The 26891-nt window shown below is 50.8% G+C and overlaps 1 protein-coding gene across 1 annotated transcript in view; it reads left to right on the top strand.

Moving 5' to 3' along the window:
• Nucleotides 1–3391: 3391 nt before the first annotated feature.
• LOC129072259 (NACHT, LRR and PYD domains-containing protein 1-like) overlaps nt 3392–26891 on the top strand; it is an 87173-nt gene continuing 63673 nt past the window's right edge. The window contains exons 1-4 of the mRNA XM_054575674.1: nt 3392–3455; nt 13464–13808; nt 20815–22426; nt 25713–25883. Of these exons, the coding sequence (XP_054431649.1) occupies nt 3392–3455; nt 13464–13808; nt 20815–22426; nt 25713–25883 (2192 nt within the window). The remainder of the gene's footprint in view (nt 3456–13463; nt 13809–20814; nt 22427–25712; nt 25884–26891) is intronic.

The raw sequence follows: 26891 nt of genomic DNA, 5'->3' as shown, positions 1-26891 counted from the left end.
ACAGAAAGCTTTCCCTGAAGTGTCAGTGGCACTTAATTCGTGTTAAGGTGGCTCCTGTGGACCTGTGTCTTTGTCCAGGATCTTAGGTCCCCAACAAAGAAGTTGTAGCAATGCACTCTGAAGACCATCAAGCTAGACTGGGGGGTGGGGCGGTGTTACACCCTCTGCATATGTAGTGCTGGGGAGACAGGCTCCTCTGTGCTGAGACAGGTCGGTGGCTGAATGACTGGAATGTAACCTGTGCTCTCAAATCGAGGCGTTGTGCATAGAGGGAATCTACTGCCGAGCCCCACAGATATTGCTCCCATCAGAGAAAAAAAAGTTCCTCCTGAACCACACATCTTTCCATTTCTTACAGGAAATTGAGCTGCGTTATAATCTTATGGGACCCCCATCATATATGCGGTCCATTGTTGACTGAAACGTTGTTAGGTGGCACATGGCCATAATTTAAATGTCTGTCCATATCTAAATGATTATAGTACCTTCATGCAAATAAAATTCTATACAAACATTTTAAAAAATGCCATATGTACAGACTTGGAAAGAAGTCTACAGCATATTGTAAAGTGAAAAGGGAAGTTGCAGCACAGTATGTATAGCATTCATACTCATTTTGGGTTTTACCAGCCATATAATAAAAATGGGCTCTGACTGGTGTGGCTCAGTGGACTGAGTGCCGGCCTGTGAACCAAAGGGTTGCTGGTTCAATCCCTGGTCAGGGCACATGCCTGGGGTGCAGGCCAGGCCCCCAGCTGGAGGCGTGCGAGAGGCAACCACACATCGATGTTTCTCTTTTTCTCCCTCCCTTCTCCTCTCTCTAAAAATAAATTAAATAAAATTTTTAAAAAGCTAATGATTTTTTGAATATTTATTCTTTGCAAGGCACTTACCTAAATATTTAATCCTTGCAACAGTCTCATGCAGTAAGTACTATTATTCTGTTTTTCAGATAAGAAACTGATGCAGAGAGGAGTGAAGGGACTTTCCCAAGGCTGTGCGTTAGTCACCACGGGAGCCCGAGATCAGGCCTGGCAGCCTGCCCCCGAGCCGGCTCTCTCAACCACACGTGACAAGCACAGGACAAGGTCTCCGACGAGGGTGGGGGGATGGGGAAGGACTTTCCCCACCCATTTGATCAACTTACGTGTTGTCTGGATTTGTTACCATGAGCATGTAATTGAAAAATAAGAATTTTACAAAAGCACTCAACCGTGTGGAACCCTCGCCTGGGACGGGAGCCAAGGCGGGGTGAGGGAGCCACAGACATCTTCCCCAGGCCGGGCTGGTCTCAGACCTGACTTTCCACAGTTCCCCCGACATGCACCTTCCTGTTCAGCAAGGAGAGGTACAAGGGAAAGGGCCCGGCTTCAGCACAAGACCATCTGGCTTCGGTCCCAGTTCTGGCTCTGACCAGCTGGGTGGGCCTTGCCAGGCATCTGAACTTCTCTGAGCCTCCACTTCTCGGTGGCAAAGGGACTTGCCGCAAGGGTCAGAGAGCGTAAGGGGCAAACAGCAGGCGGTTGCTGCGGCCGCTCCATCCCTGCTCTCTGTGCCTGTGGCTCCTGGGGACCTGCCAGCACAGGGATTCAGGTGACATCTTGGGCTATAACATCATTTGGGAAAGTTTCATTGTCCCATGGCATCCACGTCCAACCAGGTCCAAACTCAACTTAGAGAGCGTGTCACAACAATATTATGAATTCAAAGGCCCAAGGACTCCCCAAGTCTTCCCCTCATTTTAATTCCCCTCCCATTCCAAAGGGCAAAAGGGACAGAGAGAGAGGTCTCTGTTCGCATTTTGTCTAGTGCTCTAGCCTCAGCCCTCGGTGTTCTGAGCACGGTCCAGTGTTTGGAGAAAGTACAATATTTGTCTCAAGGGTCCCTCTCCGTGGGGCTGGGAGTGTGACCCCAGGCTGGGGCGTGGAAAGAACAAAGCCGGACACTTGGATCCTGCCTTTGGAAACCCTGTCTGGAGGCTGCATCCATGAATGGGGATGGAGAAAATTTGGGTGGCATTTTGACCCCTTTGAAGTCTCTACTTCAACTTTGCTGTGACTTTAATATTAGTCCTTTAAATATTACTCATTATTACCTGGATGGATTGGATCATCCAGATCGTTGCTGGCGTCTCCTCCGCCAACCCCCACCCTCACCCGCTAACTGCACACCGGCCCCAGGTGAGTGTTGTCCATTCTGAAGACCCTTCCTAAGTCCGCGTGATGCTCTGCCGTCCCCCGCACAGCTTCGTTAGCGCCATTGAGCGTTCCTGCAGATTCTTAGTTTAATGACACCCTTTCTGAACCTGCAGATTCTTAGTTTAATGACACCCTTTCTGAAGCAGCAGCGACAGTGCCAAATGGCACTTGCATTTCCAGGAAAGCAGCCAAACTCATTAAGTTAATAAAGGAATTTAGCTGTATAGAGATGCCTCCTTCACATACATTCCCGAAAAACGCGCTCTCTCACAACTCTCCAGCTGCCATTAAACCTCTGCCTCCAAAAGCGCCCCTCCCTCTGAGTCACAGTGCGTGGCCCCATGTGGGGCTGGGGAGCTCAGACACTTCACGTGCACGCGTGGGACGCACCTCTCGGAGTCTGGCGGGCCCTGACCTCTCTCCCGCAGCTGCTCCCAAAGCAGCTCCTCGGGTGCCCCCCTCTCTAAGCCAGAGGGAGCCCCACTGGAGCCGCGGGGACCCTGGTCAGTGAGGGCACGGGCCCCATCTGTCCCTTGGTTGTTGCGGCTGGATTGTTTGCACTCACAGCGTAGCCTGGGGCAACCGGAAGCCAGTGTCAGATGAACCATTGCAACAGCTGTCTGTGTGGTCTCTCCCTCAGTCTTCCTGCTCTCCCATCACGTTCCCCCTTTGCAGCCAGGTGGCCTGCCTAGACCGTGATCTGGTTTTATCACCCTTCCCCATTGCTCACAGTCCTCCGAACTCCTCAAGTAGCAGCAGGCCTTCCAGGACACCGTCCACCACCCCTTACATCTCCCGTCTCCCTGTCCTCCCCCCACCCACCTCGCTACCCCACACTCCAGCTCCCAAAGCAGCCCCAGCTCTCTCTCCCTCCAGGCCTCTGAGTACCACTCTCGCGCACCTTCCACACCTTTCCCCCTGCCACTGCCCCCTCTTTTCCTGGACAACCAAATCCTTCCAGACCTCACCCAAAAGTGCTTTCCTCCTAGAAGCCTCCCCTGGCCTCCCAAACTGACCTGGGAAGGTGCTTCTTCGAGCTTCCTCAGCCACGAGCATGACCCCATGTGAGAACACACATCACACACAACCCTGAACAGCTGCTTGGTTACCTGTCTCCATAGCTAGGGTGGGAATGCCCACGATCCCTGGCACAGGGCGGCGCTGAGGCAACGCAGGCAGCGCTGCCAGACAACATGGCCATGAGCGCCCTGCACGTCGAGTCCCAGCCTTCCCTGACGTCCCACCCCAGCGGCCTCGGTAGAAACACCCTTCTCCTCTGGTCCCCAGGTCTCTTTTCCTCACTCTCTTTTAGCCCTGTCTTTCTTCTTCTCTCCTTGCTCAATGAGAGTTATATTGACTTGTCAAACTGAAGCTTTAAATATTTTTATTTCTCTGCTCCAGGGGAAATGTCCACCTCCTTCGAGTGGCCACTCCGCCTCCTCTCCAGCCCCACTCCCCGAGCCTCAATCCCTACACCTCTAGCTCCACCAGAGGTTGGAAAGAGTCACTTCACTCCCTGCCGTTCTGCAAAGGAGCATGGGAACCCCCAGGGGGTCAGCTCTGGCTCCACCCAGCCCAGGTTCTGGCTCCCAACAGGGTTCCCTAAGTCCGTTCCGCTGCTCCAGCCGGATGGCTGCGTGACAGGGCCCTTCCCCTTAGCGATCCTGCACAGATCGGCTGTGGAGTCCTGCCAGGCCTCCCAGGATGGGTTTTATATTTCCTATTGGCACCAGCTCCTGGCATAAAGAATTCCTGAAGTTTACTACCCTCTGAATGTGTTTTGTACATTCTTCTTCCAAATGTCATGGCACAGTGGGTACTTAGCATCCTGGAAATGGTGGCTACATGCGGGCTGTGGTCTTGCACCACCCACCACCCCTACCTACCTCGTTCTGCCAGGTTCCCAGATCCTCCTGCATGAGAACCAAAGGGCGTGTGATGGTGGTCCTCTCAGGGACCCAGGTCTCCAAAGTCTCCCACAGGAAGTCCTAAGGTACATGCTACATAAGGTACATATTTAATATACGAGGCATCATAAGGCATGTGATGTCAGGCTCTTACATGGGCCACTGGTGGCTGCCTTGCAGAAATACTACAGTCAAGGTAAGGGACCCCCTATGTAGAAGCAAGGACCAAGATTGATCCAGGAACCCCAGGGCTGAGCCTTCAGCTGATCTCAGCGAGAAGACTACAACGGCCAGGAAAACCAAAACCACTCCAGGATGGCACATACAGAAGGCGGGCCGCAGTGGGGGGTGAGGAGGCTAAAAAGCCAAACAAGGACCGCAAAATAACTCAAAATTTAGCAACAGCCAGATGCGAACCTCCCTCCAGGACTGTGGGGCTCAGGGGGTGATGGTGTTTTTCAAAACCCAGAAGCCAGGGCCAAAAAATGCCCTGCTCCACCCAGAGCAGAGAGAGGAGAAATGCCCTGACTTCTCCCTTCCCCCCAAGCTCTGACCTCCTGCGGACCCTAGACAGAGACCAGCGGCAAGAGGCCTGGCGAGCACAGCTTGCGAGAGAGCGGTGGGGCGGGTCTGAGAGCAGAGACAGCGGCAGTCCAGGGACCAAGGGACAGACGCACCCCGGGAGTTCCCGTGCCCCGCTGTTTTCCCTAGGGCTTCCTGACTTTCCACCGTGTCCCTTCTCAGCTGTTGTCCTTCTAGACTAAAGAAACTGTCCCCACAGAGCAGTCTCTGTATCCGTCCGATGGGCTCAATGAAGTTTATGATTTTTCAAATACTTATTATACACCAAACACCTGTCGAGCCCTCTGCTGGGCGGTGGGAGGAAGGGAACGGGAAAAGAGAGAGATGCTATATGAACCTAGATGAGGGAGAGGCCACCAAGTGGGAAAAAGACACCCCAGACAGTGTGAAGAGTCTGAGCCCAGGAACTAAGTGGGTGACAAGATATGGTGGCTCCTGGCCACTGAGAAGACGAGGCTGGGATGGAGAGCACGTGGGGAGGGGGTGTGAATAAGCCCAAGAGGCGAGCTGAGGCCAGAGGGCTTCCACTGCCACACCACAGTGGGGACTGACGGAGGCAGTTTGTCCTGAGGTGAGGCTTGACCTCTCTAGCTGCCTCCCTGGGCTGGAAGCGGTAAGATCAGAGGCGGGTAGAAGAGTTTAAGAGGTGATTATCAGGAGGCATCGCAGAAGGAATGCTGGGAAGCAGAGGGGCGGAGAGAAGGAGCAGGTACTGGGAAGGAAGACGGCGCAAGAACAGATTAGCGTGCGGGCTAATGGAGCGGCAGAGCGCCTGACCCAGGGTCTTTCACGTGGCTTCTGCAGCCTCAGCACAGTTCCCCAGTGGTGAGGGGCCCAGAGCTGAGCCCCGAGTCCGGAGAGTGGGTGCCCCAGAGTTTGTACAAAGAGAAGGAAGCTTGCCTTTTAGGCTCAATGCTCTGCTGGGTGATCCCTGGCCATGGGGACCCTTTTTGCTGCTGATGTAACTTGGACATTGACATTGGGGTTCCATGAGTCATACCACAGCTTTCAAGGGTTGAGCCTTTGTCCCTAAATCATTCCCCGTATCCGCCTGCGGGCTCATTTACATTGGAGGCTGTGAAATGGCATCTCTTCACTCACTGGTTTCCGAGCTGAGCAGTGGAAGACTACTTTCCCCAGAGCTTGTTTGCCCACCTACAGTGTCTGGTCCTAGGTTCGCTCCCTAGCTCCACTTTTGTTCCTGATTCTAACCTTCCCTCTCTCTATCTTAATCGTGTATTATATGAGGGTCTGAGACAGTGTGAAGCAATATAGGAGAACCAAGAACTGGTTCCTTTAATCAATCCAGACATGAGTAAACAAATACAAGTAAGAAATCAATCAAAATAACGATCCTTCCTCTCCTCCTCTTCAGAGAGTGTTAATTGAGCCAGTGCACGGGGCTGAGCTTAGAACCAGATCTGCATTTTCCAGGTCCTCTGAACAGTCCTGCACAAGTAGAGATTTTGCGTCTTTTGTGGAGCACTTACTGTATGCCTGGAATTGTGCAGGATTCTGCGAGCAGGAGAAGGACAAAATACACACCCTGCCTTGTGAATTCATTTGTGTTGAACTATCACCACCTAGTGGTCTCCACTGAAATTTGCCACAAAAAGAGAGCCCTGAGTTATGGAGGTAATGACCAGCCGACACCGGGATTGGCAGTTTTCTAAGGAGGCTTAGCAGGGCTGTGACAAGGGGCCTCATTGATTCTCCATGCTCAGCTCCAGATGGCTGAGGGTTTGGCCTATTCTTAAAGGCTCTTAGAAGGGGATTCCATGCTTACCTCCATGTTTCCCTCGTTTTTGCACTTAGTTTCTCTCACTGGGCAGAAGTCCTACCCCAGGGCTCATCCCAGTTCTTCCTGCCATCGCCAAAACCCTTTTGCTTTAATCGACATCAGTGGGGCTTGATACATACACTCAGAGGTCATCATCTGACCTCTATTTTCTATCTCAAAGCCTCTAGGGGGAGGGAGTGGGCGACAGTTCGCTTAATGCAACAGACACAGATGTGTTCTGAGCCTCAGGCCCCCTCCCCCAGGGAGGACCAGAGCAAGCCCAAGGTGCACATCTGGCCTGCATCCCAACTGCCTTTTAGAAGAGGCCTTGGAAGCGACAAGGGATAAGCTCGTGGAAGGGGGCCACACTCACCAGTCACCCTGAGAGCTCACCTTTCAGCACCTTGGTGGCAGAAGGGGACACAGGGATGAGGACATGGGCTTTGAAGTCTCCCAGATCTGGTTTCATCTGCACCCTAGGAACAATGACCCCCATCTTTAAAAAGTGTCAGGAAGAGGAAGTGAGCTAGTTCTACGAAGTGCCCGGGGTGAAGCGGACCCCACTCAGCAGACGCGTTTATTATCTGCCCCTCTCCCTACCCCCAGGACTGTCATTAAACCTAAATTCAACCACTTTATGTGCTCACTGGCCATCTTGTTCTGGAAGGACTCAGTATGCAAATTTATATACACGTAAAGATAAAGTACAATAAAAATTGTATTAAGTTGCTACATATTCAAGCAAAGTTAAAAATGAGATTATGGAGGAGGTGAGATGAAACCAAAAGCTGTGGTGGTACACAGAGCTTTAAGGTTGAATTTCATGTATATTTGAAGAGAGGGGTCTAACGCTCGACCTACAAGATTCCTAGAAGACGAACCGAGGAGGCACAATGGCCGGTTGCTTGAAGAAGTGGCTGAAAGAGAAAAGTAAGTGAGTTCCCAGGAAGGGCACATTTCTGAATCAAATTGTTTAAAAGTTTGTTCCCTTCAATCCAGAATTTCCTGTTCTAGGAATCTAGCCCTTACAGGTGCTCACATGTATGCACAAAGACATGTGTGTATGCCAAGGTGGTCATTTCAGAGTGGCCAGCAACAGCAAAATACAAATGAAAACAGGCTACATTACCATCAGCGTGGATAGATTGAATACATTTCAGCACATACAAACTATGGAATACTATATAAATACAGGAAAGAAAAAGAATGATAGACCCATATGTATTAGCATGAAAAGTTCTGCAAAACAATGTAAGGGACTTAAAACTTAAAAAAAATATGTCTTATGTCTGTAGTTTGTAGAGAACTGTAACACCACTTATGTAAAAATGTTAACACTGGTTACCCTGGGGAGTGGATGAGATGATGGAGAAAGTTAAGTGGACATTTTTACATTTTAGTCTACATATTTCTGTTTTTTTAATCCTAATAATTTAACTTAAATAAAAAAGGGAAACTGTCATTTTAACAGTTACACATAATTTGATAGTGCATTGCATTAATATTCAATTTTCTGATTTTGGTCATTGTATTTTGGTTATGTAAGAAAATGTTTATTTTGACAAAGTCCTTACAGGTAAAAGATCCTGACATCTACAGCTTTTTCTCAAATAATCAGAAAAAATTTTAAATAAAAAGTAAAATAAAATAGTAGTAAGTATACAGAGAGTTAGAAAGTCAACATGTCATGCTGTTAATAATCGGAGGATCTAGGTAAAGGTTAAGTGGGAGGTCACGGTTCTATTCTTGTGATTTTTCTGTAAGTTGTAAATAGTTTCAAAGTAAAAAAGCATTTCTAATAAGGCATGCAGGACTTCTTCCTTCTGGGTTGAGGCTTTGTGTGTCTTCCCTGGGTTCTAGGAAGACCACATTGGTTGGTAAGGCAGGCGCCAATCGTAGTTTTGGATTGAGACTTAAGCGCAGTTAAAGTCTCGTGAGAACACTCAGAGTGAGAGGGTGCGGTCTGGCATCAACGATGCAAGCTGACTGTGAACCCGGGAAGAACCACCTCTGCAGGTTACATTAGAGAAGCGTGCTGGCTGTTTTTCCTTACTCCGTACTGAGACTGCTTGGTTGTGGGAGGTGGCACTGTGGATGTCTGTATTCTTGTCAAAGTTGATAGCTGACTAAAATCAAACCACGATTAAGGGAGACACCAAGTCCTGGTATTTCCTTCACTTCACACTGGAGAAAAGATTCAAAGGAGGAAGAAAGGGCACAGGGGGAAGGGAGAAATGGATGGACTAGATTATATTTTACACATAAGATTTCAGTGCACAGTTTTAGAAGAGCCTAAAATACACAGACTTTGAAGAAATAAATTGTCAAACTGCTGCAATTTCTTTGTTGGCTCCATAGGACCAAGCAACACTAAAGGGAATAGGTAGGTCCCCGCCAACCACCTGGAGGGAGGTAACACACTGGGGCCTGTGTTACAAGTGGACACGTTAAGGAGGGGAATTGTTCTCTTTCTTGGAGTCTGACGCCAGACTGACCAGGCCTGCAAGGTGGGGCGGTGGCTGGAGACGTCGGGGCTGGGGAGCGATCTGCCCACGCCGCATGGAAACCAACCAGAGCTCTGGAGACTGTGGCTGGGAGACAGGCACCCAGGACGGCCCTGACCTGCAGGCTCCGAGCACAAGCTCTGCAGCCGTCCCTGTGAGCGATCTTCCCTTTGTCTGGATCCTGTGGGACAGTCCTGCCCGAAGCCGCATCCTCCTGCCACGGTCTCTGCCGCGCCCGGGAGGACTGGGGGAGCCTGCCCCGTGTTTCAGGAGGGGGCGGGAAAGATCAGCGCCAGCACTGGTGGGTCTGAGAAGGGACAAGGCCAGCATCTGAGGAGGACGAAGAGGGCGTCCGAGACCATGGACACAACAGTGAGGGGGTTAGAGCAGCAGGACAGGGAGGAAGCTGGGGCCTGACCGCGACCCCCCGAGGCAGCACCCAGGACACTCTCGGACTCAGGGGGAGAGGGGAAGTCTCAGGGAACCCAAGTTCCAGAAGGTACCATGGTTTGCATTACAGTTGTAACCATTTGAATATAAAAAGATACATTTTTTTCTAAAGGGGACAGACTTTTGGTTTACCCTCACATGTTAATTTTTAAGATTAACTTGTATTATTTGGGTAGAAGTGGGTTTTTTAACTGGCTTCTAAAAGGCTCTGAAGTATCAGTAGAGGAGCAAAGACCCAAAGCACCAGAAACGCAACTGGAAAAATTCGGAGGGTCCTCTGTTGACCACTCTGGAGGCTGTTTCCAGGCACAGAACGTACTTGACCGCCATCTAATGGCCAGGGTGAGTAGCTGTTTAGAAAGATCAAGGGGAAATCCTTCCAGAGGCATTCCATGAATGCAGCTTCTATTGTGCTGATACCGTGGGCCACACACTGTATTAGACACGGGAAGTAAAAACGGTGAACAAAACAAAAAAACCTCCATCTTCACAGGGCTAACCTCCTAACGGCAGGCGAGGGTAACATAAAGGAAAAAAACCATCTATAAGGTCAGGGGTCCAAGTGCCAGGCAAATAAATAAAACAGAATAAAAGGTCCAAGAGGTACATGGGGAAAGTGGAAGGGGACTGCCACTTTCTAGCAGCTGAGATGACACGCCTCTGGCTATTTGCGGGAGACCATTCTAAGTGACGCAAAAGCCAGTGAAGAGGCCCAGAGGTAAATTTTGTTCAAGGAGCAAAACGGGACCTAAGGCGCTACAGGATAGGGAAAGGGGGCACAGAGAGATATATTATATGTGGCTTTGGAGCCAGTGGTAGGACTTCGGTGTTTCCTCTGATTGGAACAGGAAGTATTGGAGAGTTTTGACCTGACCTGATTTGTTTTTGAAGAGTAATTCTGGCTGTTGGACTAAGAGTAGGTGCCAGAGGGCAGCGTCCCAGGCAGGCGGACAGATTGGAGGCCATCGCTGTGACCTGGAGACTAGGCCACAGGGGGAGCGGGTGGGGGACCGGGTGGGGGTCCGGGTGGAATCACTGGGTGCGGGGAGGGTCGGTCTGATCTCTGCAAAGGGTAGCCTTGGCAGGACTTGACGGCCGATTGGATGTGAGGGTTGAGAGAAAGAGGGGAGTCAAAGATCACCCCAGGGTTTTGGGCCCAAACTGTCATTAGCTGAAATGAAGAGCCCGTGGGCAGGGAAGGCTGAGGGGATGAGGGGAAAGGGTGAAATTGGCGCTTTGGTCTGAGACGGCTGCGACACACCCAGGTAAAGAGGATGAGGAAGCCGCTGGATAATGTCTCTGCAAGTCAGAGGGACGGTTGGGGCTGGAGATACAATTGTGTGGGGTCATCAGCCCACAGAGGTCCTTTCAAGTCCTGAGCCTGCATGAGGCCACCAGGGAGGAGTCTGGGGACCCGACAAGTTCAACAACTTGCCTGTAATTGCAAAACTGCTAAAGGCAGACGTGAGCCTACTGACTCCAAAGACCTAGAATTCAAGGGAATGCTCTGAAAAGATTTGTCGTGGCCTGTGTATGCAGAGACCTGGCTCCTGGCCCCAGCTCAGCTGATGACCTGCTGTGACATCTGACCAAGTCCCCTGGCTTCTCAGGGCCTCCACACTCACTTCCGTTGGCCCTCTGGGCACGCCCAAAGTTAAAGGATGGGTCAAAGATTTCCAGCTCCATAGCTGACAGCTTTGGGCCCTAAAGCTCCCATGATCACACCCACAGATCAGGCACAACCCTAAAAACAGGGACTGGTGACTGGGAGCCAAGGGCTTTGCTTGGCTGGGGAGCTGGGTGGGGAGGGGCACCCGGGAGCACATTTCTTTGCCACTCTTCAGCTCTACCAGCCTCTCTCTGCCTGACCTCGACCTCTAAGACTGGGGTCTCCACGCAGAATTCTACTAGCACCTTTGTGATGTAACAAAATTAAACCTTTGGTTTTTGTCTCCAATTCCTGGCGCACGGCTGCTCCCACCGTTGGGTTCCTGGAGTGAGGAGAGGTCCTTCGTACACCAGTGAGAGGAGTGGGGGCCTCTCGGGAACTTCAGAATGGAGCCTGGTCACCAGGAAGACCAAGGTGGCACCTGCGGGGCATGGGCTGGAGATGAACTCAGTCACGAAGGCCAGGGAGTTCGGACATGTCTGGAAATGAGCCCTCCATGAAGGCCCCTAAACCTCGCATGGTGCACCTCTTCCTTGTGGCTGTTCCTGGCTTCTCTGCTTTCTAATAAACCAGTAAGTAAAGTGTTTTTCTGAGTTCTGTGAGTCATTCAAGCAAATTATCTGACAGGGTGTCACTGAGACCTCCGATTTTGTTGCCAACTTGTACAGAAAGGTCGGTGACCTGAAATCTGCGGTGGGGAGCAGGTCTGAGGACTGAGCCCTTAAACCCATGGGACCTGCTCTAACTCCAAGTAATTGGTGTCAGATTGAGCTGTAGGACACCCAGCTGGTGTCCAGAGAGCTGGTGTCGGCACTAGGCAGGGTCAGGAGGAAATCAAACCACATCGCACCCCTCCTCCAGGCCACACCTCCCCCCACACGGGGTCCCAGGGCCTCCAGGGGGGGCTCAGGTTCTGCTGATCAATCCACCTCCTAGGGCAGCACTTTCCTCTCCTGGTAAGTCTGGCTGTTGAATGTCCTCCCGTGTGCTTATTGGCCATTTTAAAAAAATTACATAACATTTTTAAAGGTTGCTATTATCTTTTGCTTAAATTCGAGCCTCTTGGCAAACCTATATTGTCCCACTTAATAGGAGAGCAAACTGAGGCTCAGAAAAAATGAATCAGGCGCCCAGGGTGTCTGTGTCCAGGTCAGCAATGCACTGAAGCACCTGAGGCCTGGGCTTCTCCAGCCCAGGTCAGTTCAAGGCATCCCCAGGAGCTACTACACTCAGGGAATGAATTAGATGATGTCACTCCTCTATCTATAGACTTCACTTCTGCGGATTCTGCAGAACAAACAGAAAGCTCCCCAGAAGCCTGGTTGTGCAAGGATGAGGCAGGGGTTGTTCCCCTTTTGGGTGGGAAGTTTACCAGTTGAGCGCTGAGCTGCCCCTGGTCAGAACGCAACCTCAATGCCCCCATGGCATGGCAGGAACGCACTGGAAGGAAGCCCAGAAAGCTATGAGAGGCTGGGGAAGAAACTCCCTAAACCCACTCAAGTGCCCCAATGAGGAGCTGCGTGGGTGGACTTAGTGGACCCACCCATTCTAGGAGATGGGTTGGCCCCCCCCCCCAGCTTCCTGAAGATCCTCAGCCATGGCTCTGTGGGCAGGCCCTGGGTAAGGGACAGGAAGGGTGCTCGTGCAAAGATGTGTGTCCCTCCATGTTGCATGTCCCTGCACCCAGCACAGCAGCCCAACTGACTTGTGCCCCTGGCTGACTGCAGTGTGGCCTGTCTGGGGGTCTGGCTCTAAGTTCGTGCTTTGCCTGGGACTCTCATGACCCCTCCCCCCACCTGGCCACACCCCTGTGTGGTTTCCACAGAAAGACTTTCTTCCCACTCTGCTTCTCTTAGAGCGCTCTTCCTGGTTGGAGCCCAGGCCCAGGAGGAGTCTAAGGAGACCTGAGTGCAGCCCTGAGCCCAGGCGGGGGCTCCTTCCTCCTTCCTCCGACCCCCGCTCCTGTCACATCCCTGCACCAGGCTGCTTCCAGGACTCCAGGGCCGAGAGGGAGGACTGAGGAGCACAGAACAGTGAGTGTCCCCAACATCCAATCCCTCTGCCCCTCCCTGCGTGGCCCTGACTGCCCCAGCCCAGACCCAGCAGCTCAGTAACCTGGCCTCTCCCATGTCCCCCAGCCCCTCTCCACCCCTCCTTCCCCTGCCTTTCCCTCCCTCTCCCCCTCACCTCCCTTCTCCCAATACCATCCATTAGCAGACCCTGGGCCTTACAAAGTGGGTTCCGAATGCTGAACAGCAGTTTACCAGGGAAGATAACTACCCAAGCGGGAGTCTTGCACTGAGAGATGTTTGGGGCCAAAAGTGAGCACTATTCTCTGCCTGTCTGATGATTCTCACCACACCCCTTCCCCAGTGAACATCCCCAAAGCAAACCAAGCCGACACTGAGACGACCAGTGGAGCAGACAAGGCCCGTGCCTCAGGCCAACCTGAGGGAGCAGACAAGACCAGTAGTGTCCAGCAGCAGCTGACCCACAACTTACAGTTAATGACGAAGAAGCAGCTGAGGGAGTTCCAGCACCAGCTGCCTGACCAGGATGTCTACCACTGCTCTCCTGAGACCATCCCTTACCCCGAGAGTTCGAAGAGCATTCAGTACGGGGAGCAGCAGGCCTGGGACCTGGCCCTGCAGACCGAGGAGCAGATGGGCCCAAGCGAGCTGTGTGCCCAGATCAGGAATGAGGCCGCCTTGGAGTCAGGTGAGTAGACAAAGCGCCCTCTGCGTGCTGTCCATCTGCTGCCCCGCCCCCATCCCCACTGAACCCCCTGCCGACCTGCCTCTGGGCAGTGACTGAGGACTTCCTTGTCAGAAAGGGAGACCCAGCTCAGACTAGACTGGTGCTGAGGGGCCTGCTGGAGCAGGGGGGCCGTCCTGGAACCCACTTCTGCCAAGTGCAACCCCAGAAACCCCTGTGGTCACCAGAAAACCTAGGAGGGAGAGCTCAGAGCGCCAGAGAGACCAGAGGCTGACACTTCAAAGGAACCAGCAGGAAGCATGTGGGTTTCTCACCCACCTCAAGGTGGAAACGTGCCCGGCCTTGTGCTGTAAGCACAGAAGGGAGTCTGCGAGAAGCAGGTTTGATCCTGACACCACCACATTGGGCAAGTCGCTTCGCTGCTCTCTGCATCTGTATCCCCATCTGTAAAGTGAGCGAGTGAGAGCCTGCTTCCTAGACAGTAGGAGGGTTAAAGAGAGAATCCGTGCTAGACATTTAGGACAGAGTCTAACTCCTAGCAAGTGCTCCATAACCTGCTCTGCTGCTACTGTGGCTGCCTCTGTGGATGTTATTGCTAATAGCAGCTGTGGGGGGCAGAGGCTTTAGCCTCCTGTAGGGGGAGCTGAGGCACAGAGAGGAGTCCTGAGTTACACGGGGAGGGAGAGACAAACTTCCTGCAGCCAGGTCAGGACACCTGCCGGCAGGGCCCGGGCTCCCTTCGGCAGCGAGGGCCTGGGGCAGGCTGCAGTGCGTGCACTGGTCTCTCCTCGGAAGACAGGGTCTCTGCCTTCTGGTTCTTCTTGGTTGGAGGACCCCGGGGTCAGTGCCCTGGCTCCTGCCCACCCTGCTCGCCAGTGTCACCCTCCTTACCTGCTTCCCACAGCTCAGTCTCCCCCATTCCTCTACTTCCTGGTTCCAATGGCACTTTCCTACAGGGCTCCTCTCCACCACGGTGCTGAAACGCTTTGACCCTGGGTCCTGGGGCTCCCCCAGAACTTAAAAATAACTTGAAACTCTTGTCTGATATATGGACAGACATGGAAATGGGAGGCTTGCTGAGTTGGCATGAGAGCCCCAAGTGGGGCTGCAAGGCAGCCAGCAGATTCCCACCCAGGTGAGCCTGTGGCTGCACGAGGACCTGGGCCAGGAAACTATGTAAGGAGGACGGAGGAGGCAGGATGAGGTGGTGGGGTCAGTAGGCCTAGAGGGCTCTTTCAGGAACACTCCAGTGTTGAGACCACACCCCCTCTGATTTGACAGATGGCAGCCTGAGGCCCAGGCAGGGAGCCTCCCCCAACCAGGTGCCACGTGCAACATGGTCCTCGCCCGGGCACAGCTCGGGTGCTGATCTCAGTGGACTCTGAAGTTCCGTGGGGCAGGGTGGTAGCAAGTTCCCAGGAGGCCTCTGATCTCCAGGTGCTGCCCAGGAGGAGGGCCGGCGTATTCCTCAGCCCAAGTCCAACTCCGCTCCTGCCTCCTCTCATCTCGGCCTTCGCCATGCTAGTCACCAGGCTGAAACCTCTGCTCCACCCTGGCCTCCTTCTCTTTTCCTCCCAGCATCCAAATCCACGCTCACACAGCGCTTGGAAACAGAGCCAGGGCTGGAACCTAGAACCAGCGATTTCTCCCTCGAGTCTGCTGCTGCTTCGGGAGGACCCACCCCGTTTCCATGTCCCCCGTTTCCGTTCCCCTTCCTTCTGTGCCCGCTCCCCCTCCTCCTGCTCCCAGGCCCTGGCACTGATGGTCACAGGCTCAGGTCCATTGTCTGATACAATTACAGCTAATCCTGCTCTCTTTTGGTTTCCATTTGCATTGACTATTTTCCCCATCCCTTTCCTTTAGCTTATGTGTGTCCTTAAAGCTGAAGTGAGTCTCTTGCAGGCAACATACAGTCAGGTCTTGGGGCTTTAATGTTAGTTTGTTTTGATTTTTTTATCCATTCAACCACTCTATGTCTTGTGATTGGAGAATTTAATGTGTTTACATTTAAAGTGATTATTGATAGGTAAGGACTTGTCAGTGTTTTTACAGGTTTTATGTACTTCCCTTATTCCTTCCTTTCTTGTGGTTTTCCAGTGTGATTTAATGACTTTCTATAGTGGGACCTTTCTCCATGCTTCTTCTGTGTCTGCTACCGGTTCTTGCTTTGTGTCCACCATCAGATTTCCATAAAACATTTTATACTTATTACAGCCTATATTAAGCTTATTACAACTTAGTTCAATCACATACAAAATTTTTTTATGCTGCCCCCATATTTTATGATTTTGAAGTCACAATTTACATATTTATATTGTATATCCATTACCAAATTATTTTAACTACAGATATTTTAATATTTTGTCCTTTTCTTCCTCTTGGACTTTCACTCTTTTAATTTATTACTTCAATATAGTAAAAAATACTGTGGTAGAAAATGAAGCCACACAAGTAATAAATTTGTTAAACTCCATCCTTTAGGCATTGAGTATTCAGGAAATGCCGAAGTCATTGCTCTCCCATCAATAAGTCAGAACTTTCCTCAAAATAAATACACACAGAGTCTTGTCATAATGCTTTTTATTCCAGTATCCACACAACTGAGTATGAAAGTGTAGGAGGTCTCAAGACCCCTTCTTCAAATGGAGGAATGTGCTGTCTCATGACTGTATATTTAAACTGTAAAGAAGTTCACCTGTAAAAAAAAAAAAATTTGCAACTTCTTCATAAACGTTCTGTGTCTCTTACTACCAATCACATATTCTTTGGTAAACCCTGGAAAACTTCCCTGTAAAGAAAATTTATACATAAATATATAATGTGTGTGTGTAGATAAATAGATAAATATAGTCTGTGTTTGTGTAAACTGTTAGTAGCTACCCTTCCTGAAAGATTAAGGTGTTTTCCTTAATCATCGGTATTAGTATCCACAAATGAATGCAGGCTCATATTGCTTTAGGAATTAAGTACATAGTTGTGAAATTTAAACAAGCCAAGGGGCAAGAGGAAAAATAACTAGGCCAGTGGTATATTTGGGATTAAAATACCAAAACGTCTGCCTTTCGAATCAGCTGCCCCTCTTGCAGGTTGACCTTCAAGGGAATCTTTCCTTTATCGCAAGCACAGCCCCAGAGGCAATGGACGGCGCCCTCACTGCTGCCTCACCGGGCGGTTCCTCTATGAGCCGTAGAATGAGGGCCGGGGTGGCAAAGGGGAGGCAGACAGAAACGAAGGACCTGGACGGAAAGGTCGACCAGGCAACGGGAGCCAACAGAGGAGAAGCCGCTGGACAGATAGCACACGCAGGAGACAGGTGACCCACCGTTACTCCTTGGAGCCCCCTGCTTGGCTCTGGGGGCCTAAGTGTGGCGCCAGGGTCTGGAGGTGGCAGGGTCCGTGGGGAGACACCACTGAAGCCCTCCAGTGAGGCGCAGCTCCTTCCATGCTCACTGGGGAAGACGGCGCCTTTCCGTAGCATCCCAGGAACTGTCCATGGTGGTCAATCCGCCACTGCCAGATGCAGCAGACATTCTTCACAGGCTGCACCTTGAAATGTTAGTTCTTCCCTGATGCTTTGAGAGACTGGGACAAGTCACTGGGCAAGGATTTACTGTCCCCAATGAGGAAGTCGCCATCCAGAACCACTCACTAAGCGTGCACCTGGCCTTACGGCACGTTGTTCCCATAGTACCACTCTCTGCCTGCAAAGTGTCCCCTGCCCCTTCCCTGAATAGTGGATCTATGGGGCATAGGATGGGGACAGGGCTGGTCTGTCATTGATGACCTCCACCTAGTGTTGGTAGACATGGCCGACCTGTCCCCACGCATCTTTGCATTTCCACCACTCCGGGTCATTCTCAAGCTTCTCTATTAACTCCATGGTCTCTCCCTTCTCGAAGGTGAGCTTCTCGGTGACTGAGCTGAAAGGGTACAGTTTCTGGACCACATGCAGGACTTGGGTGCCTTGGTCATTGCTCAGGCGGGCCCTTCAGTGGGCTCAGGAAGCCGGAGGACTCAGCAACCAACTCTTGTACTTCTTCCAGGACTCTCAGTCACATAGGCAAATTTTAAAATGTCTCAGATGTTGAGGTCATAGATGTAGCTGGTGCTGCTCCATTGTGGGGTACTCAGCATCTGTCCTGGGTGTTAGGGACATGCCCCACATTCTGGTCAATCTCTTGGTCTTGCCGAGGCCTACTGTGTCCTTCAGTTTCTTCACAAGGGAGCTCTTCTTCAGGCTGTTCTTCCTCTCCACATAGTTGGACGCACGCAGCTTGCCCTGCTGACCACATTCTTCATCCACCACCACGTCCTGGAGTCATTCAGCAGCCACTGTGCTGGTTCTCCTTGATGTCCAGTTCCAGGTTCTGTTGGGCAATTCGTGCCCCCTGGCTATGACAACAACTTCTGCCAACTTCTGTCATCTTTCACAGAGTCTGCCTTTGGGGCTCAGTTAAGAGAGAGGACTAGCAACACAGAACTTCTCAAAAGGTGAATGTTTTAGCTAATTTCACTTCTGAAGTTACAAAGCTGCGGGTATTCCCCAAATTCTCAAATCCCACTCAAATCCCACTCTGATCTGGAATTCCCTTGTAGAAAGGGAACATATCCTATCTGAACTGTCTGAAAAGACAGGGATCGACTCCACAAATATTCTCACATTGTCCCGGAAGCTGTCACACTGCTAAAGTCAGGTCCTGATCTTCATCACGCAGTGACCGCAGCATGCCCCAAAGACTTCCCAAGGCCGCCGCTACTGTCCTGCCGCCAGTGCCTCCACGCGCCCTTCGCCAGCTCCCAGGAGTTGCTCCAGCCTGACAGCCCCTCCCCCACACGGCACACCGCGTCTTGGCTTTGCCGTTACTTTTCTCCTTTAACCATTCTTCTAGAGTTATTTACACACCATCATTACAGTATCGCATATTCCAAATTTGACTACATATAAAATTTACCTTTACCAGTGCTATTTATACTTTTATATGTTTTCATGTTACCAGTTAGCTCAGAGAACTCCTCTTCGCATTTCCTGGAGTCATCGCTAGTGGTAATGACTCCCTCAGCTATTGTTTATCTGAGAAAGTCTTTATCTCTCCTTCATTCTGAACATTTGCTGCGTAAATTAGTCTCAGCCGACAGCTATTTTTCTTTCAGCACCTTGAACATATCGTCCACTCTCTCCAGGCCTGTGAAGTTTCTGATGAAAAACTCTGCTCATACCCTTATGGGGGTGCCCCTGTTTGCAATGAGCCACTCTGCTCTTGCTACTTTCATATTCCCTTTGTTTCTGAATCCTGACAATTTTATTATAATGTGATAGGTGAAGTCCTTTTGGGGTGGAATCTTTATGAGGACCTATGAGTTTCATGTACACATCTTTTTGCAGATCTGGAATTTTATATAACTTCCACATCATGATATATTACTCTTCTTTGACTTTTCAACTATTTAAAAAAGTAGCAACTATTCTTAGGTCACAGACTGTACAACAGGTAGCAGTCTAGATTTGCCATGAGTTTGCCAGCTCTTGGTCAAAAGAATAATATTAATGTGTAACTTATTAGAGGTATTGGTGGTAGGAGGAGAGTTTTGAAAATTTTACTAAGTCAAGAGGATTTAGGTATGTGTCATGCAGATCCATTAACCGGGATATTTGGAGAACATGGCACCAAAAAGCCCAAAGCTGTCTAGTGGCCCCTCAGGCAGACGCAGGATTCAGGGCAGGGTGGGCCAAGACCATGACTCAGAGCGGCCGTAGCCATGCCTGGGGAGGCCCTCAAAGGCCAGGCAGGTGCGCCAGGAGACAAGAAAGTGGATCAGTAGATCATGATCCAGAAGCGGGGTGGCCCCCGGTACCCCAGTCGCACCAAGCTAAAGGGGAAATTGACCCCACATACTCTGGAGGTCCAGCAGGTTCCCCAAGATAAAAAGGGAGTCAGGGTCCCACATGAGTCACCTGCATCATCTGAAGCTTCCACTTAAGGGGAGAAGTGGGAGGCACTCAAAATCTTCTGAAGGGAAAAAGGAAGGGATGGCAACAGTGAGTCTACCTGGAATCTCACTAAGATGTGAGCTTGAGGCCCCTCCCAGGGGACCATCCCTGACACGTGCTCAGTGCTCAGTGCTCAGCCCCTCGCCGTTCACAAACCACTTTCCCGATGGTCCAGGTGCTTCCCCCCAGAGGCAGACCTGACACTCCTTGGAGAGCAGGTGGCTCATCGGGGACCTGGCTCCCTGGAAGCAGCATTAGGGGAGAGAAGTGAGCCAGGGAAAGGCAGGAACCAATGCCACCTGTGGTACAGAGCACCTACCCCTGTGACTGACTGAGGTTTGACACACTCGGGGTCTTCAGGAGACAGTGTAGAGCATATGTTGGGGACAGTTGTCTCCCCTGGGGGACAAGGAACTGCCATCTGTCACTGGCGGAGCGCCCCTCTTGGAGCACCAACTCCCCAGGGGTTCTGGCCTGTCACACTCATTGCCTGAGAGAGAGGCCTCAGACAGACAACCACAGGTGCTTGTAGAAGAGCACCCTTGGCGTGGGCCTCCATGGGGGCCGCTGAGGGGCTGTCAGGAACCCGTGCCGTCTGCCACACCACCCGTAGCCCCTGCACTCCTCCACGACCACTTACAGTTTACAGATGAAGAAACTAGTCCTCAGTGGGGCAAATAGCTCAGGTCATGCAACTAATGTGAGCAGGGAGTTGTATTTGTTTTATTCACTCTCTATGCCTAGCCTCTAGATCAGGGCCCGGCAGTGTAAGGCCTTATTTAATGTTTGCGGAATGGAAAATATCACATAGTGAAAATAATTTGATCAAGAATTGGCTGGGGTCTACTCCCCAAAAGCCCATGTTTCTTCCATTGACCTGGCAAGAATGTACCACTAGCAGCCATTAGCACGTGGTATAGCATGTGGGTTCAGAAAATAGTTGTTAAACAAATAAGCGGTGAAACAAATGAACAAATATATTCTATACCTATATGTTCCATCTTTCCCTCCCTCCTTTAGGATTCACAGAAAAGTTCCAGAAGCAAAAGAGAGAGAGTCCCAGCCCCACACAGCCATGGAAAAATGAGGATTTCCACCAAAGATTCACACAGCTGCTACTTCTACACAGATCTCAACCCAGAGGCTATGATATCTCACCCTGGATTAGGAATCTCCAGTTGATAGATTATCAAAAACATCTCATTGATGTTAAAAACTTATTCGGACCAGGCCCGGGTACCCAGAGAGAGCCTCCCACAGTCGTACTGCATGGGGTGGCTGGAATCGGGAAGTCAACCCTGGCCAGGCAGGTGAGGAGAGCCTGGGAGGAAGGCCGGCTGTACAGGAACCGCTTCCAGCATGTCTTCTACTTCAACTGCAGAGAGCTGGTCCAGTCCAGGACAATGAGTCTCAATGAGCTCATTTCAAGAGACTGGGCTGGCCCTGAGGTTCCCATTGGACAGATCCTGTCTCAGCAGAAGAAGTTGCTCTTCATTCTTGATAACTTGGATGAACCAGAATGGGACTTGGAGGAGCACAGTTCTAAGCACTTTCTGCACTGGAGCCTGCAGCAGCCGGTGCACACACTGCTGGGCAGCTTGCTGAGGAAAACCTTACTTCCCGAGGCTTCCCTGCTCATCACAGCTCGGATCACAGCTCTGGGGAAGCTCATTCCTTATTTAAAGCAGCCACGCTGGGTGGAGGTCCTCGGATTCTCTGAGTCAGCCAGGAGGGAGTATTTCCATCAATACTTCACAGATCATAGCAAAGCAATCAGAGCCTTTAACTTGGTTGAATCAAACCCGGCTCTCTTGACCATGTGTGTGGTGCCCTGGGTGACCTGGCTGGTCTGCACTTGCCTGAAGCAGCAGATGGATCAGGGGCAAGAACTCTCACTGACCTGCCGGACGACCACAGCCCTCTGTCTGCACTACTCTTCCCACGTTCTCCAAGCTCAGTCCCTCGGGACTAAGCTGTGGGATATCTGCTCTCTGGCTGCTAAGGGCATCGGGCAAGGAAAGACCCTGTTCAGTCCGGAGGACCTGAGAGAACACGGGTTAGATGAGGACATCGTCTCCGCTCTCTTGAAGATGGGTGTTCTTCAGGAACACCCCACCTCTCTGAGCTACAGCTTCATTCACCTCTGTTTCCAGGAGTTCTTTGCAGCAATGTCTTGTGTTTTAGAGGGTAAGAAGTTAATGAGCATCAAAAGTATGAAAGAGTTGATAGGAGAACGTGGGGTGGTTAGTGTGTTTGGGAAACCAACCACGTGTTTCCTATTTGGCCTTCTGAGTGAGCAGGGCATGAGAGAGACAGAGAGCATCTTCAAATGCCAGCTCTCCCAGGACAGGTATCACAAGCTGCTGCGATTGGCCAAGAAGGAGGCCAACCTCACACAGCAGAAACTAGGACCATATTGTTGGCACTTGTTCCACTGTCTTTACGAGATTCAGGATGAAAAGTTTCTGACAGAAGTAATGTCCAATTTCTCTGGAACAAGTACACGTGTCCAAACTGACATGGAGCTCCTGGTGTTCACCTTCTGCATTAAATTCAGCCGGCTCGTGAAATGGCTTCAACTGAACGAGGGTGGACCGCACCGACAAGCACAAAGATCTTCAGGTGTTGTTCTGTGAGTGCTCCCCCTCCCTTCCCTCCAGCTCCTCTGTTGTTCCCACTCTCCTGGCCCCGGAGGAACCAGAGCTAAGCCTGGCCTCAAGTTGCTAAAGGACTGAGTCACCAGGGACTTCTAACGGCCACTCTGACTCCCATTCTCTCTCCACCGAGGATCCTGAGCCGCAGTGTCTGAATACGTGACCTTCCCTAATGCACCTGCGGTGGCCCTGCCTTGCACTGCTGCTCCTCCTCCCGCTCGAGCATGACATCCACCTTCGCTCCTGGTGCGCGTCCCCCCCAGGCTCACGTCAGCTCCCATCTACCCAGCCCACCTGCTCTACTTCTCCCTCTTGACACGCTTTCCTCCAGGCACTGCTCACTCAGCTGCTTCAGGCACCCCCTCGATGGATGTTCACTACGACATTAGCCCTAAGATCTCTCCCTTCACCTCAGAGTGTGTGTCTCCAAAATAGAGTCTCATTTTCTTCTGCAAAAGCTATTTACTTGTGTGTGTCCATGATGCACAGTTGCCCCAGGGACTCCACTGAAACCCTCCACCTGAGTGTGACCAGGTGGCTCTCTCCGGCCACTGTCCAAGCCCAGCAACCCCGTGAACTTCCACATCTGGGTTCCCCACCTCAGTGGCAGTATTGACCCCTTAGTTCTTTGAGGTGCCTTTCCCCCGCATAGATGATTCACTCCATAAACATGTATTACGCACTGATTTTATGGCAGGCCCTCCAGATCACAGAGTAATGAAGCATATACCTGTTTCAAGGAAACTGAATCTGGGAGAGAAGACAGATATCCATCCAGTAACTGAAATAGAGTAAAAAGCCTATGATAAGAGAGGCATAGCTGAGGCAGGATGGGGCCAAGGAAGGGAGGGATCACATGAGGGCACTACAACAGAGGCTCTGAGGAGGAAATGTAGGACCTGGGTGTCTTATTTTCAGATTTATAAAGTTTCTTTCTAATATAAAACTCCTTATGTTTGTTGTAAAAAAAAAATGAGGACATCTAAATAAGCAACAAGGTCAAAATTAAATATAAACGTGAATTCTATCACTCAGACGTGACCATCAATGAAAATGGAGGTATACGTCCTCTAGTCTTATTTTTATGCACATTTCTAGAAAAAAACTGAGCCATACTATACATTTTATTTTATAGTCAGCACTATTTCTTTATTTTTATATCAAGACTCTCCTCTCATGTTATCGAGTAGCCTGACACAACGCCACTTGAATGACCAGATGGTATCCCGTAGGGAAGGTGCCATGACTATCTGACCATTATCTATCCTCTGGTACTTAGCTTATTTCTAGCTGTTATGGTTACAAAGGTGAACTGGTCTTTAAAGGACCTAGGTCCAAGTGTCACATGGGTGGTGGCCTTCGGAAGAATCCTGAGCAGGCACCTCTTGACACCTCTGCCTCTGGAGGCAGAGGCGAGGTAGCAAGAGAAGTCAGGGCACCAAGACAAAGAGGAGAGTTTGCAGGGGGCGGTGGCACCTGGAGTCCGGAGCCACTGCCATGGGCGTGTCGGAGGCTGCGGCTGCTGCGGGCGGGGAGGCGGGGAGGACCCTGAGTCCGCCCGGCAAGGCAGGAGGATGGCAGGGAGGGCACTGGAAACACACGAAAAGTCCCTGAAGAAATGACAAAGGCTGGCCTGAGGCTGTGGGAGGAGGACGAGGACCAATAGGAGACAGTAAGGATGAGCAGCTCCAGTATTGGTTTGAAATTAAGCACTGTGCATTTGGATAATAAATTTTTAATTTTTCCTTTTAGTCTCTCTGATTAAAGATTATCATTGGCAAGCATTCAAAAAAACAAAAAGTTTAAAAATGTGTTATTCAGCTTTTCCAAAACTAAATAAATACTTACGAAAATAAATTGCTAGGGGAGGGGTACAAGGGGACTAAAAGGTAATAAAAAAATACAATAAACAATTTAAAAAAATAATAATTAATGTAATAAAAACTAAAAACTAATAATCAAATGGTAAATTGTTTGCTACCTTAGCAGGATGTATATGTCTTAGAGCTGTTAATGTTACAACCACACTGAGATTTGCGAAATTCTCTGTAACACTTTGAAATCCTCATGGAACCCTCTAGAGTAGGTCTTCTTGGCCCCTTCTTGCAGCGAGGAGAGTGAGTGAGGCGCAGACAAGTGGAATTCACACGTGCAGACAGCTGGCCCCAGAGCCTCTGCTCCCGCCTCCGCACAGCCCTGCAGGCATGGCGGGAGGATGAATGGAGTTGGGGGCATGTCAGGTCAAGGCGCTACGGGGCTGTCAAGGTGGAGATACTTGGCAAGAAAATAGAGATGTCAGTTTGTAACTTGAAATAGAGTCAGAGTCACTGAGCCTCGGTATTAGATAAAATCACTTAAAAAGTGTGCAAAAAGGTAGAATCTAAATTAGTGGAAATGACCCAAGGCGATCTACACTGAAACTCCCAGACAAGGACCATCATCCTCTCCCCACATCTGCAAAGGTCCTCTTCTGAGACAGCCCCCCTTGCCATCTCTCTCCCGGACACCCTCTGTGTCCTGCTATCCTGACGGGGTAGGGTCCCACTGAAGCTGGATGGCAGCATAATAGACATATACACCAAACCCATCACAAAATCATCTTTTTTAAAATTAATCTTTATTGTATTTTTTCCATCACCATTTTCTCCTCTTATTACCTCCTCCCCCCTAGCAATCACCACACTATCGTCCATGTCCATGAGTCCTTTTTCTTTTTTGCTCAATACCTCCAACTCTGAACCTCCTCAGGTCCCCAGCTGTCCTACAAAATTGTATGTAGAAATACCTGTCCCAAACTCTGTTCTCTTCTCCAAACAACTCCTTTCCTTTCTGGAAGCCAGGACTTCATAGCCTCTGAGCCACAGGAAGAAAGGCAGGTCCGCGCTGAGGCGAGGAAGGCTGCCTGTTCCCCCAGCTCTGCGCCAGGCCCTGTGCCGGGCTCTGCAGATCAAAAGGATGAACAGTAGCCGCCCCTGCCCACAAGCATCTCCCAGACTGGGGCAGGGACAGGCCCACCAAGTGAGCCCTGCAGTGCAGGGTGGCGGGGGCAGTGCAGTGAGGGGCCGCGCAGAAGAGGGGCGCTTCGCCCTGGGAGGCGGGAGCAGAGCGCAGTCGGGGAGGCTGGTCAGCCCTGGGGGTCGCCCTGCCCACTGCAGCCTGGCGCTCGGAGCATCCGAACCCCACTGTGCAGGGCAGGGCTGTGCACACAACACCCCCCTCAGCACGCACACGGGTCACATCTTTTCACTTCTCTCTCCCCCTCAGGTCCAGCTTGCGCCCCTTTACAGATGCGGGCTGGCAGATTTTCTTCTCCCTTTTCAAAGTCCCTGGAAGCCTGAAGGAGCTGGACCTGAGTGGAAACTCCCTGAGCTGCTCTGCAGTACAGAGTCTCTGTGAGGCCCTGAAATGTCCTCACTGCCACCTGGAGACCCTGAGGTGAGTCTGGCCCCACTTCTGTCCTGAAACAGGATGGACAGGAGATCAAGACGGAAGTTGTGTCCAGGATCGGGGTGGGGTGTCCGTATTCAGCAACCGTTCCCTGAGCCCCTCTGGCCACGCCCTGCGCCAGGGCCATGGCTCCTACTCTGAGCAAACACAGATAGGGTTCCATCCTCACAGCGCCTGCAAGGGACCACCGTCAACCACACAAACACGCGTGTAATTTCAGGCCCAGGGAAGGGCCTCCCCTGAAAACTACCTAAGAAAGTGTGTACTGAAGGCCACCTGAAGAATGCAGGGAGTTTACCTGAGTGAGGCAGGAGGAAGGAAAGTTCAAAGCCCCCGTGCAGGAGGGAGGAAGGGCTGCCGTGGAGCTGAACACAGGCCAGTGAGGGTGCAGGATGGAGAGCGAAGGAGCAACAGGGCTACAGAGATCGCGCAGCCAGACCCTCTGTGCAAGGCCCTGATGGAATTTCTGGGGGTTTTTCTGAATGCAATGTGATTATAACCAAAAGGTTGAACAGATCAGTACATTTTCAAAGTAGAAACACACAACAATATTAAAAGAGAATAGAGGAGGGCAAAAGTAGAGGCTTGGAAACCATTTCATGGGACTATTTCAGTTGTTCCTATTAAAATGGTGAGAGCTTAAACTAAGGGAAATTAATATAGTCTCTGAATGTAATGGTTGTATCTTGAACTACAGAGTTAGCAATGGAAATGGAAAGAAGTGAAAGGATTGAATAGATCTAAAATAAATAAAATAAACCAGAATGAGTAATTGATTGGATTCACAAAGAAAGGAAGGTGGACACATAGAAGATGATCTTAGGTTCGGGCCAGAGGAACACATGCGATGGTGGCACCTTCACTGGGGTGGGAAATAGTAGAAGAGGAGGGGGTGGGGGATGGGGCGCCATGGGTGGGATTTTGTGCAAGTTTATTTCTAGTTCCTTTGAGGTATCCAAGGGGAATTATCAAACAGGTATCAAATAAAGCTTTATG

The sequence above is a fragment of the Pteronotus mesoamericanus genome, unplaced genomic scaffold (genome assembly GCF_021234165.1).
Source record: "Pteronotus mesoamericanus isolate MK-2021 breed Mesoamerican mustached bat unplaced genomic scaffold, CSHL_Meso_final contig_317, whole genome shotgun sequence".
Classification (NCBI taxonomy): domain Eukaryota; kingdom Metazoa; phylum Chordata; class Mammalia; order Chiroptera; family Mormoopidae; genus Pteronotus; species Pteronotus mesoamericanus.
This window is presented reverse-complemented; position numbering and strand designations above follow the sequence as displayed.